This window comes from Acomys minous, assembly GCF_964271855.1.
Source record: "Acomys minous genome assembly, chromosome: 10".
NCBI lineage: Eukaryota > Metazoa > Chordata > Mammalia > Rodentia > Muridae > Acomys > Acomys minous.
Genome location: NC_140491.1, coordinates 100,675,444 through 100,689,310, shown reverse-complemented (window position 1 = coordinate 100,689,310; position 13,867 = coordinate 100,675,444). Strand labels below are relative to the sequence as shown.

The 13,867-nt window shown below is 39.4% G+C and overlaps 1 protein-coding gene across 3 annotated transcripts in view; it reads right to left on the bottom strand.

The window, feature by feature from the left end:
- Nucleotides 1–9,724: 9,724 nt before the first annotated feature.
- LOC311607891 (sodium channel protein type 2 subunit alpha) overlaps nucleotides 9,725–13,867 on the bottom strand; it is a 123,911-nt gene continuing 119,768 nt past the window's right edge. For all 3 annotated transcript variants that reach the window (XM_084800063.1, XM_084800065.1, XM_084800064.1), the window contains exon 27: nucleotides 9,725–13,482. In XM_084800063.1, coding sequence (XP_084656189.1) covers nucleotides 12,287–13,482 — 1,196 coding nt within the window. In that variant the 3' untranslated portion in view covers nucleotides 9,725–12,286. The remainder of the gene's footprint in view (nucleotides 13,483–13,867) is intronic.

The following is a 13,867-nucleotide window of genomic DNA, read 5'->3' as shown; positions in this document are numbered from 1 at the left end:
GCGGGTTGGTACACGGTGGAGAAACTCCCCTTTTTTGAGAAGAAGGTTGAGAGGGAATGAGGAAGGAGGGTGGGACTGGGCGGAAAGGAGGGAAGGTCTTTATTGGGATGTAAAATGAATAAATAAATTAAGGAGAAAAAATAAAACAATGAGGCACAAGGCAGTAAATATGATTCCTCCATGGCCTCTGCGTCACTTCCTGCCTCCAGGTTCCTCCCTCGAGGTCCTTCCCTGGCTTTCCTCAGTGATGCATTTCAACTGTAATTTGAAATGAGTATTTCACCCCAAGTTGCTTTTGGTCATGGTGTTTTATTCCTATAATATAGACACACATACTTCCTCAAGAAAGGCCACACCCCCTAAGCCTCCACAAATAGCAACACCAATGTGGAGCCAAGTACTCAAATGCCAGAGCCTATGAGAAACATTTCCATTTAAGCCACCACATCTATGAAAAAAATTTATAGAAACATTCACTATTTAATTATCATCCAACAAAGGAAAATGAACAGCATCCTTAATCTCTACTAGAGAGGACAAAATGAAAATCTCTCAATATATTTTAGAGATTTGCATATCCTTTATATATATATATATATATATATATATATATATATACATGTATATATATATATATATATACATGTATATTTGCCAACAAAACCCATTTATACACTAGTTTTAAAAGTGTTAAAAGCCAAATATGTAAGAATATAAAACAAGGGGATGAAGAGATGGCTCAGTGGTTAAGAGTACTGGCTGCCCTTCCAGAGGACTAGGGTTCAATCTCCAGGACCCACATAGCAATTCACAGCTGCCTCTAACTCCAGTTCTTGGTGATCTGACTCCCTCACACAGATACATGTGCAGCGCAGGCAAAACACAAACGCACATAAAATAAAAACAAATCATTTGTAAAGAGAATATGAAACAAAATTCTGAAAAACCAAAATCAGAACTATTTGACATTGGTAATCATTTCCAGGAATGTAACCAGGTCTAATACTCTAGAATTAACCAGAATTAACAGTTGGAACACAGGAGACAAACAGTATGAATCAGCGAGATTCAGGGACATGGCAACAGAACACAGTGTTCATTCAGGATGTAAGCCTGTGAGAACATGTGGAACGGATACATCCCCTAAAGGATGTACACCGAAAGCAATGTCAACAGTAAAACACCAAGCAGCATGCTCCAGGATGAATTATAAGTACATCCTCACATTATGGTCAGAAACAAAACACAGCCAACACCTTCAACTGTTCTCTGGGAGTGTACTAAACAGCCATTCAGAGCAATAAAAGGAGAAAACGAAGCTGGTGTGAGTGGGTTGAGGAGAGCAAAGAGTATTGAGGTAGGTGTCTAAAATTTCGGGGACCACAAACCCCTAGCCCGGAGGGATGCTTTTTGGCATGCTTGTAAAATAGAAGACTTCTAGAGAAGTTAATCAAGAGGAAGGCTAACAGACCCCGCCCCCTTTTTTTTAATCAGATGAATAAACAATTTCACTTACTTAGATGAACACATTCTTACAAGATTACATCTCATTTAAGCTTAGAGAAAAAAAAACTTAAACCAATGTTTGTTAAAGAATTTTATATATCTAGTTTAAAAATGTCCCCAAAGTTCAAGTTCCACGCAGCTGCATGGTACCAATACCCTTACTGCCAGCTGTTTCTATTACCAGTATTCAAGTGGGAACAAACCCACGCTTATAAAAATTATCCCAGGAATGAGTATTGCCAAAAATGCTCAGCAGGAGCACTGAAAATCAAGGAATGGGCATTAAGACATGGGAGGAAGATTTAAAAAAATTTAACACGTAGCACTCAGCAGCTCCAGGTGGAAAACAAACAAAGGATGTGAAATGGTGAGTGCTAAAAGCTGATATTTTTCCTGACACGTTCTAAATTAAATATACTAATAAATTTGCAGATGCTCAAATTATGGCAGAATAAATTCTAATTCCAATTTATTAAAATGTGGTTAGAATGCAAAATAAAATAAAATAAAATAAAGGTAATTTTAAGTTAAACTAATACTTTACTGGTAGAATTTATTTTTATAACATGGTTTCTCTGTGTAGCCTTTGCTGTCCTGGACTCACATTGTAGACCAGGGTGGCCTTGAACTCACAGCAATTCACCTGTATCTGCCTCCTGAGTACTGGGATCAAAGGCATGAGCCACCACACCTGACTAAACTAATACTTTAAAAGTGTTACTGAAATAAGACCCGTTTCAGTAAGGTTTATCACTGTAGTCTTTACTGATAGAATCTCCATGGGATTTCAAAATACCAACTGCTAGGACTCAGACAAGCTAAAGCTGTAACACTAGATGATATTGCATTTAAGGACAAGGTCTGTAGGGGCTAGAGAGACAGATCAGTTGGTTGGTAAACACTTACCATGCAAGACTAAAGATGTGAATTTGATTCCAGCATCCTTGAAAAAAAATGTAGGTGTGTTGGCAATTGCTTATAATGCAGCATTTGAGACAGAGAGAAGGGGGGTCCTGTGGCTCATTGGCCGGTCTATCTACACCAACTGATGCCTCTCTGCCAATGGGAAGCTTCATCTCAAGACAAACAGGCAAGCAAACAATAACAAAAATAAATAACTGCTGAAAATTGACACCCAAGGTTGAAATCTGGCCTCTATGTAGACACGCACTTGCACTCAGATGTGGACCCACACAAACACATGCCCACATATGTGCATGCACACACACACACAGAGAAAGAAGACTCTGGCAGTAATACATTATTACTATTTTAAAAAGCTTAATTGGTTCAGATGAGAGAAAAAGGAGTGGTCACATTTCATATCAAGCAAATGACTAAAATGTAAGAATAATCATATAGAAATGAGAAAAAGAAAAAGAAAGATGGGAGGTGGGACCATGAGAAATTTCCTAACTAGGAGGTATGTTGTAAGGCAAAATAAGGAAGATACAATGTAAAACAGGTCAGGAAACAAAGAGATTTTTTTTTGAAAATAAGAAATTATAACTAAGGCCATAGAAACAAAATAAATTCAAAATTCAACAAAGGTAGTAATTAAGATTAAACATTAATTAAAACTATCTGATCAAATATTTTTAAAAATATAGTCATATTATTTTTAATATATATATATATACTATTCTAAAAGCTGTGTATACAGAAATCTTGAGGATAAATACAAGAGGCTGAGTATGGTGTCTCATTCCTGTAACCTCAGCACTTGAGAGGCTGAAGCAGTGCCATCCATGATAGCTAAGCTGTGCATCAAAGCTAGGAGTCTATCAATAGAGGAATGAATATAAAAACTGTAGTGTATATATGCAATGGAAAGTAGAATAAAGTCACATTGGTTTCAGGAGAATGGCTGAAACTAGAGACAATAATATTAAGTGAAGTTGATCCCAGGAGGGTAAATAATGTCACAGATGTTCTCTCATTTGTCAGGCCTAGGTTTTATACAGATATCTAAAATCATCTATGTATAGATGACAGAAGCATAAAATTATCTAGGGAACAAAGAGGGCAAGAGAAAAGGAGTGGGGAACAGAACATAAGCTGGATATATTTAAAGTATATCATATTAAAATTGTTTTTGTGATCTGGAATGTAATAAAATTATACATATATTTTAAAGTCAGGCATCTCATGCAAAGTACTAAGCATCTCTGTTTTCCTGCCAAAGAAATCATACATGAAGGATACAGGATGTTGGATGGGGGAGACTAAAGTACTGTGTCATTTTGTTTTAAGTAGGTAGGTTTTGAAATATTTCAACTGGAAGTATAAGGCCGAAATAGTGTAATAAAACATTTGTTTCATACGTTGTCAACTCTTCAAAACATAATTGTGGCTAAATCTAACCCCTCACCCTTACAGAGAATAGTACATCTTTGAAAATGGGAGCCTGTGCCATGATTACAGTCAAGCCAAATACAAACCAGTTCATAAGTGAATGCTATCACAGCAATGAGTTAAGTAGATAAAGTTGATCAATATTTCCTTCTGAACTTCATAGCATAATCAAATATGAGCAATCAGAACTTTCATGTCTTTATTTATACACAGGTGTTTTAGAAACTTTAATAAAGGAAAGTGTTATTAGGGAGCTTGCTTACAGCTCCAGAGCGTTAAGCTGTGATTATCATGGCAAGAGACAGACAGGCATAGCACCAAAGCAGTAGCTGAGAGCTCTGCATCCTGATCTGCAGGCAGCATTTCGGGGGGGGGGGGTGGGCCTGGTGTGGGCTTTTGAACCATCAAAGCCCCCTGCCCCTAGTGACATATTTCCTCTGACAAGGCCATCCATACTAATCCTTTCCAAACAGTTCCACTGGGAACCAAACATGGGGTACATTCCATTCAAACCACCACAAGAGATTATGAATCTTGTGTTATTTGTTTTGGTTTAGAAATGCTTTGAATTGTATTTATTCAGTGTGTGTGTGTGTGTGTGTGTGTGTGTGTGTGTGTGTGTGTATACATACATACATGTACATGGGAACATGACCACATGCTATAGCACACATATGGAGGCTAGAGAAAGACATTTTGGTAGTCGGTTCTCTCTACCAGGTGTGTCTTGGAGATTGAAATAAGTCCTCCCAGGTTTGGTGGCACATACCCTACTTTGTTAAGCCTTCTCATTGGCCTGGAAAAGAACTTAAAATACTGCAAATTGACACTTTCCATCAATTGTCAATGGCTTTTTTTCCCCCTTGGTAATTTCTGAAATGTCTCTGAATTATATGCTTACATACTTCATTTATTATAGGGTGTATGAAGTAAATCATCGCATTCCATTATTAGTATGAGGTGCATTTAGAGTTCATTTGAGAACCACAAATAATCAGGAGGCACTGGACCCTATCTTTCATAGCAGGCATTTAGTTCCTACTCGTGTAGACTCTTTTAGTTCATCTTTTAGTTCAACTTAGAAAAGTTACAGGAATCTTGCTATGTGTCTGAGCCAGTGTATTGGTGTATCAGAAGAGCTCCCAAATATACATTAGATAAGACTCAGCACAATGAATCAATATAGTGAGGAGTTGGGGGAGGAGGCAATTCCAGACACTGGGAACCTCCCCAGAGAACCCAGCCAAAAGGCACAGCCAGCATCTGGGAGCTGCACTTTGTCCCTTGAGCTCCATCATTCAGGACACGGATCTGTCTGCCTTCCCGAGAAAGTCTGCTAGCCCTAGAAACACCCAGGAGTCCTGCCAGCACCTAGGATATTCAGGTGGCCAACCAGCACCAGGAACAACCAGATGGCTAAAGGCCAGCTTAAGAACACAATCAACAAGAGCCAGAGCCCTCCTATCCTACTACAACAAGCCCTGGATATCCTAACACAGCTGAAACACGAGAAAATGACCATAAATCCAATCTTATAAAGATGATAGATGCCTTTAAAGAGAAAATGGGAAAAAAATCCCTTAAAGAAATATAGGGAAATACAATCAAACAGGTGAAATAAACGAATAAAATGGTTCAAGACCTGAAAATAGAAACAAAACCCAAAACAAAACAAACTAACCAAAAAAACCATGAACTGAGAGACTCCTGGAAAACCTAGGAAAGAGAACAGAAGCTACAGACTCAAGCATCACCAACATAATACAAGAGATACAAGAGAGCATCTCAGGCATAGAAAATATGATAGAAAAAATTGATACATCAGTCAAAGAAAATATTGAATCTGAGAAGTTCCTAACACAAAACATCCAAGAAATGAGGGACACCATGGAAAGATCAAATTGAAGAATAATAGGAAAAGAAGGAGAAAATTCCCAGCTCCAAGGTTCAAAACAGATTTAAAATAATATAATTGAGGAAAATTTTCCCAACCTTCAGAAAGATATGACTACAAACATACCAGAAGCTTACAGAACATCAAATAGATTAAAGTAGAAAAGAAAATTGCCCTGCCACATAATAATCAAAACACTAAATGTACAGAACAAAGACTACTAAAAGCAAGGGGGAAAAGGCCAAGTAATATATAAAAGCAAACCCATCAAAATTACACCCAGCTTTTAAAAAGAGACTCTAAAATCCAGAAGGTCCTGGCAAGACATCTTGCAGACCCGAAAAGACCACAGACATCAGTGCAGATTACTCTACCCAGCAAAACTTTCAATCACCATAGATGGAGAAAACAAGATATACCATGACAAAACCAAATTTAAACAATATATATTCACAAATCCAGCCCTACAAAAGATACTGGAAGGAGAACTCCAACCCAAGGAGGCTAACTACACCCAAGAAAATATAGGAAATAAATAGTCCACACTAGCAAACCCATACTACAAGGATACACGCTCAACTATGTTGATAGCAGCTTTATTCATAATAGCCACAAACGAGAAACAACCTAGATGTTCCTCAACCAAAGAATGGATAAAGAAAATGTGATATATTTACACAATGGAATACTACTCAGATATTTTTAGAAAGGACATCATGAAATTTGCAGGAAAATGGATGGAACTAGAAAATTTCATCCTGAGTGAGGTACCCCCAGCCCCAGAAAGACACACATGGTATATATATACTCACTTATAATTGGATAATAACCATAAAGTCCAGGATAACCACGCTACAATACACAGACCAAAGGAAGCTAAGTAACAAGAAGGGTTCAAGGGAGGATGCTTGAATCTCACTCAGAAGGGGAAATAAAAGATAGACATCATAGGTGGGAGAGTGGGTAGGGAGGGGAACAAGAGGGATAAAGTGGAGGGATCAAGTATAGGGAGGACTAAGGGAGAGAGGACAGAGAGAAAGAGAGACAGAAGTGAAATGAGCCATAGGTGGAAGGGTGCTCTAGGATGAAGGTGACCCTAGACAAAACTCCAACAGCAGGGGATACAGGGCCTGAAATGGCCACCTCCTGTAGTAAAGCAACATGTCCTATGGATGGGTTACTCCCATCAAGATTTTAAGTGGCTGAAGAGATGGCTCAGCTTGATAAAAAACCACTCCTTCGTTTCCAAGGACCTGAGTTTGATTCCCAGGACCACGAAAAGGTGGCTCACATCTGCCACACTTCCTGCTCCAGGGCACACAACACTCTCTTCTGCCCCCCACAAGAACCCCCTCTACACACACACACACACACACACACACACACACACACACACACACACACACATTTACAAACACACACATATACACACCACACACACATACATACAGACACACACACACACACATATTTTACACTTGGAAATACCAAATAAATGGAAACTCGAGAAAAGAATCATATGGATAAGCAGAATGAAGGAAAGAATGAATAGTGAAATACATAAATGAGAAAGTCAGCTGCCTATAAAAACAGCCAGGATCAGGGGTGACACCACAACACAGTGGCGACAGTTAGATTGCATGGCTACATTCTGTTGAGCAGTAGTTTTCGGTCACCCCCTCTCTGCCTGCAGGCTCTATCGATCATGACTTTCCAGGGGCCTTGCCTCCAAATGGTGCTTTTCCTTCAGCTTTTTTTTTTTTTAAAGATGAATTTCTGTTTTTGTTTTTCTTCATAGTGCTGGGCATGCTAGCAAGAACCACACAGTTAGAGTCTGGTGGCTCATGCTTGTCTGGGTCCCTCGGCTCCGGTTATGAGGCTGAATGTAATAGAAGTTTTGACTTTTCTTTGGTAATCATGAATGGGATAAAAGCCAGAAAGAAGAAGAAAAAAAATCCACACACTATTTGTGGGTCCGTGGGGTCACTGTAACATTGAGTTGCACTGTTTCCGCTTTACCTTTCACATAGAAAGAGATGGGGAAAACAAATCTACTTTACAGATTCTGGGAATTGACAAGCAGGAAAGACTTGCATTTCTCACTTTGCTTTGCCCTTTCCTCACTACGGCTGCTGGTACTTAACAGCAGTCGTTTCTACAAGGTCATTTAGGAAGTAGCCTCTCATCTTCCTTCCCTCACCTTCTTAATGTTCTTCCTCATTCTCTCCTCTGGCTTTCCTGCTGTTTGTAAATTGCTCTATACTCCACAGAGCTCAGAAAAACAACTTTTATGAGGAGAGCCAAGAACCTAGGTAGTTGAATATTGAGGTCATTCCAATTCAGTCTTTAAAAAAAAAAAAATATGTACGGATCTCTTGTCTATCTGTGTGTGCCTGTGCACATGCGCACGCCTTGTGCTTGTCGCAGCCAAAAGAAGGTGTTGGGTTTCCTGGAACTGGAGACACAGTATGCCCAGCTAGCAACCAATCAAGACACAGAGAACTGTTATGTTCTAAACTAGCCTTAGTTAACCTGGGGCAGGGCAGACGTTAATCCTTTAAACTACTTCCCACAGTGGGGCAGGTATGGGATCCCTGTCCCAATCCCATGCCATCTACTTCTAATAATTCCTGTCAAGCTACCTCCCATCCATAATCCCAAATACTTGCTAATGTTCTTCATCTGGCCCGAATCTCCATCCACACCAGCCATGTGCTTCTCTTCCATCTAACCCATGGCGGCCTTCCTGTCCTCTTCTCTCAGGACCCTCAGGTTTTTCCTCCTCTCCTTCTTTGTAGAATTCCTCTCTCTGTCTCTCTAAGCCTGGGAACCTTAGCCACACCTATCTCATCTGCCCTGCCCAGGTGGGATGGCTTTTTACTAATTGGCGTGAAAATACATCAGATCTAGCTCCAACAGAGCCACTCCATAGGTGCTGAGAACCAAACACTTGGCCGCTGAAAAAGCAGCAAGTGATCTCAACTACTGAGCCATCTTCCCATCCCTTCCTGCCTAGCATCTAGTGTTAATGACGATTCCCTAATCATAGGGAAATCTCCTCAGTCCAGATCAGTGGTGGTTCTCACGCTACAGGGCAGATTACAATTCCCTAGGGGCTCTTTATGGATTCCAAACGCTGCTTAAACTACTCTCACATTCAAATCACCTAGTATACATGATGACTGGCTGGGTGCCGTACAGAAGACATATTTGTGATGTGATGGTCTCCAGATCATTCTAATATTCTAATTATTTCCATCAAATAGAGTACTACAGGGGTATAAGTAGATCCATAGCAATACCTCATACTCCTTATACTGGAAGATAAACACTTCAGAATCATGGCAGCACCCTCTCTCCTTACTGAACTAAATAATCGGCTCTGAAAGGGACAGATGCTTTTTTATGTGCAGTGCTTCCTATTAGACATTGATTCCCAATCTTACTATGATTCATCAGCAGTGGGGACTCTTCAAGAGGCTAGATGACTAGGTCTCACCTACAGAGAGAGGAACTCAGTTGACCTGTTCTCATCCAACACGGGCATTTTTGTAGAAGCTCAGAAGTAATTCTAAGATGCAATCGAAGTTGAGAGGCACTTCTCAGACTGCTCATAATTAAATGGGAAAAGGGAGCTTGTGGATTTTTATTATGTATTTTGTAGCATGAATATACCTACCGTTTCTTAGAAATTTTACTTAGGAAATTATAAAAAATGAATTTACAGATAGCGTGCTTCCTCTTCAAAGTGGCAGAATATTAATAGTGTCCCTGTGTACAAGGCTAAACCAAAGTTTGGTGAATGGAAAAGAACCGAGGAAAATAGTCTTCCGGAAAAGGCCAATGTCTAAGATAGGAATAAAAAGAGCATAGGACAATTTGTTGTGAATATATAAGAAAAGGAATGAAAGTAAAAAAGAATATCAAACAAAAGGCAGAAGGAGAAGAGAAAGGATGAACAACTTGAAATGTTAGTCAATTTTTTTATTAATTTTTGTAACTTTCCACTACTGTACCTGGTACCATAGCTTTTTTCTTTTTGGCCAATATTAAAACTAGATATCCAATACACTCTTTTTAGTTTCCATTCCATGAAAAATTTAAAGATGAATTACTATACTTAATGTGTACTTTTTACATTTAAATTTTCAGATAGATCATTTTTTTTACATGATAGAAATTTACTTCTAAATGGCATCTTGAAGATAGAAACACGGACAAAACAATAAATATAGAAACAAAAGCAAAATCTTTATTCTTTTGGCTTGGTTGTAATGTGGCTTACCGGTAGCTCTTTACGGTAATAGCATTTTTCCTGCATGCATTCACCAACACACTACAAGTCAATAGCTTTAGTATAAGGAATCTACATTGAGTGTTGTTTGTGAAATAAAATCTTTTGCTGTAATTGGCAATGCCATTTCACTAACTGGTTTTGTAGAGAAGGAGGAGAGAAAGAGAGAAGAAAAAAAAGAAACAAGAAGAGAGAGAGAGAGAGAGAGAGAGAGAGAGAGAGAGAGAAATAAAGCTTGGTTTCCACATCATATCTGATACAGCTCTAGTGCCATGTGGATCAGTAAGATTCTATCTATTTTGTCTATCTATCTGTGTAAACAAACATTAGGAAAGATGAGTGAGTACTAGGGAAATGCTGGGTGAGGGCATCCCATTCAAGCAATGCCAAGAGCATCATCTGCTCGCTTTGAAGCCTCTTGTCAATGATAAGGCATTACTATAGAAAGCAAATGAACATTAGACTTGGAGTGAGAATTGTTTCCAGTGGAAGTATGAACAGGCCCGCAGTACCAACAATGATAGCAGAACCCTACCCTGCCTCAGAGTCTTTATCTCTTACTGTGGGAAGGGCCTTAATTAAAAAGTGCTGGGGACAGAAACTAACGATATGACTGTAACATCGACCTGAAGATACTTTGAATTTCCCGTTTAATGTACAAAAGGCTGAAAAATAAAATAAAACGAATCCCCCCCCTTTTTTTTTTTACAATATTTATATATTTTTTTAGAAAACTCTTAACCGTATACTTTCAACAGATCTAAGCAGCTTGCCATTTGTTTACGTGGCCAGACTTCTTGCCAGAGTGTTCAATTAAGGTTGGGAGAAGAAAGAACAGGGCATCCCTTCTTGTTTACTGCAGCCCATTGCTCAGTGTCATGAAGAATGAGTTCCTGGTGGAACGGTTCGCTTCACTTCACCACTGACCTATGGCTTCCCTATTAGACTTCTGGACAGCGGAAGGGTTACGATACAGCAGCATCAGCAAGAGAGACATGCAGCAGTGACAGCTTCAAACTCTAAGGGAACCAATGACACCATGTCACCTGTTGAAAGCTTGCAAACTATACTTAACTGTGGTACATATTTGATGCAATAAATACTGTGCTTAAGTCATTTTTGTTTGCTCAAACATGCACCACTGTGTAAAATTACTATTTACAAAGCAGACTTTTTTTTTTAATTGACATACACTATGTCAACCTTACCAAGAGCAGAAAATGGCTAAACAATACTGCAGGAAAAAGCAGAATCAACTTCAGAAAGTGGCAGTGGGGATGGTTTTTGGTCATTTTGGGTTTCTTAGAAAGGATTGATAGGATTTTTTTTTTTGCCAAAGGACACTTATCAAAAAATGTTATTAGTCATGCTGCCAGGACTCTGAGCATGTGATGGTCTGTGTGTGCATGTGTGTATACATATATATGTATATACACGGCCATATACATATATACATATATACATGTACATGTAATGAATTATGTAAAAATAAAACAACTCTTTGATGGTTGTGATTTCTATGGAACATTTACAGGCACATTAAAATTCTTCTGGATGAAACGCTTTAAAAATATGAATAGCTATTTAAGCACCTCAAAAATCTAAAAACATCCTGAAATAAGAAGTAAACTCCTTCCTTGTCTGATGGGATATTTTCACATGTAAGTAAGAACTGCAGCATGCCTTCATTGAAAATAGATCTCGTTACACATAGAGAAATGTGGAATCCCCTCCTTCATCCCTCTCCCCAAACAGAAACCCATTTACAAAAATAGTCACATAGAAGAGTAAACAACCCGTGGATTAAAAAAAAAAATGGTGATAAAGTCACAGCACACATTTTGTAAAAATATGGCAGGTGTGGCAGTTAAAACACAAACAGTGGTGACAGTTACTGCTATCAAGTGTCATGTGTTAAATTTACATAAAAATTTAACTTTCCTCCCCTGTTTCCATTGTTCCTATAGTCTGAGTAGCCATTGCTCTCTGCTCTTCAGCAGTGTCAGCTGGTTGTGAAAACAGGAACCTCCTGTTGGTGTTGTTTGTCTGGTTTGGTGAGTCCCAGTTTGCTGACCCGAGGTCCTGGCTTGTTATAGGCACTGACCTTAAGTATACACTTGTAGAAACAGTCAGTTTGGCATAAACCTCCTAAGGGAGTCACAGATACATCACCAACACAGGCTGTAAACAGTTGATCACAAAATGAAATATTCTTTTTTTTTTTTTTACTTTTTTTTTTATTTTTTACTTTCCCTCATATCTTTCCCTTTGTCCTCTTTTTCTGATTTGTCCTTTTCAAATTTTTCCTTCTCTGGTTTTGTCACGCTATCATAGGAAGGTGGAGAAGTGGTAGAAGGTGTCACATCAGTTTTCTCTGGCGTTGAATTCTCATTTAGTTTATCAGTGATAATGTCTTCTTTGATTGGCGTCCCCTCATCTTCTTTGCCCTTGTCCTTTTTATATATAGATGAAACTTTCTTTACTTTCTGCTTCAGGAGGTAGCGCCTGTATGCTCGCTGGATGACAATAGCAGACACTTCCTCTTGTTTGCGTTTCAGAGTGGTGGTAATGGGCTCATAAGAGACCTTGGAGGGGTTGGAAGCCATGAACCGCTCTTCCATCTGGATTCGAAGGGCGTCCATCTCTCCACTCTCACCCAAGACCCGCTTTGTAAAAGCGAATAGGATGTCCAGGCAGTGGATGCGGTCTCCACTCACCATGGGCAGGTCCATGGCGATGAGCTGGACTTTGTTTGGCTTTGCGATGAGGAGGGGCGGATCCAGGGCAGCTGCGAAGTCAGAGAGCTTACAGAACTCTATGAACTGAGTGGCGTCAGGGTCGAACTTCTCCCAGACCTCGTAGAACATCTCAAAGTCGTCCTCACTCAGGGGCTCTGCACTTTCTTCAGTGGCAACGCTGAAGTTCTCCAGGATGACCGCGATGTACATGTTCACCACAACCAGGAAGGAGATGATGATGTAGCTGACAAAAAAGAAAATCCCCACAGATGGGTTCCCACAGTCCCCCTTCACTGAGCTTCCAGGGTGGTCTTTCTCAGGGTCACAGTCCGGAGGTCCACTATTTAGTATAGGGGCCAGCAGTCCATCCCAGCCCGCGGAGGTGGTGATTTGAAACAGGCAGATCATGCTGTTGCCGAAAGTCTCAAAGTTGAACATGTCATCAATCCCAACTTCCCTCTTGACGTAGGCAAAGTTGGACATCCCAAAGATGGCGTAGATGAACATGACCAGGAAAAGCAGGAGGCCGATGTTGAACAGTGCAGGAAGGGACATCATCAGAGCAAAGAGCAGCGTGCGGATGCCCTTGGCGCCTTTGATCAGGCGTAGAATTCGGCCAATCCTGGCCAGGCGGATGACTCGGAACAGGGTAGGGGACACAAAATACTTCTCGATCAGCTCTGCGAGAAACATTCCTGTGAAAAAACAATAGCCAATAATGTTAGTAACTACAACGAAGAAAATTTTTATATCATTAAGGCAAGTACTATCTAGTTTATAAACTGTGCATACAGGAATAACATAAATACCTATATATTTATTAATAATTTTACCTAATACAGTTTTACAGAGATAGATGTATGTGTGCATATCTATCTATCTATATCTATCTATCTATCTATCTATCTATCTATCTATATCTATATATATATCTAAAGTGGCTAAGCACAGAATGGATTTATAATTCTAAAACACTAGTGCTATTGTTCATGTAAGAACTGTATGATAAAGCATGCAATTTTCAACCATATATCCCAAATGAGAATTCATGATGAGATTGTTTCTTTCTTAAATAGTTTC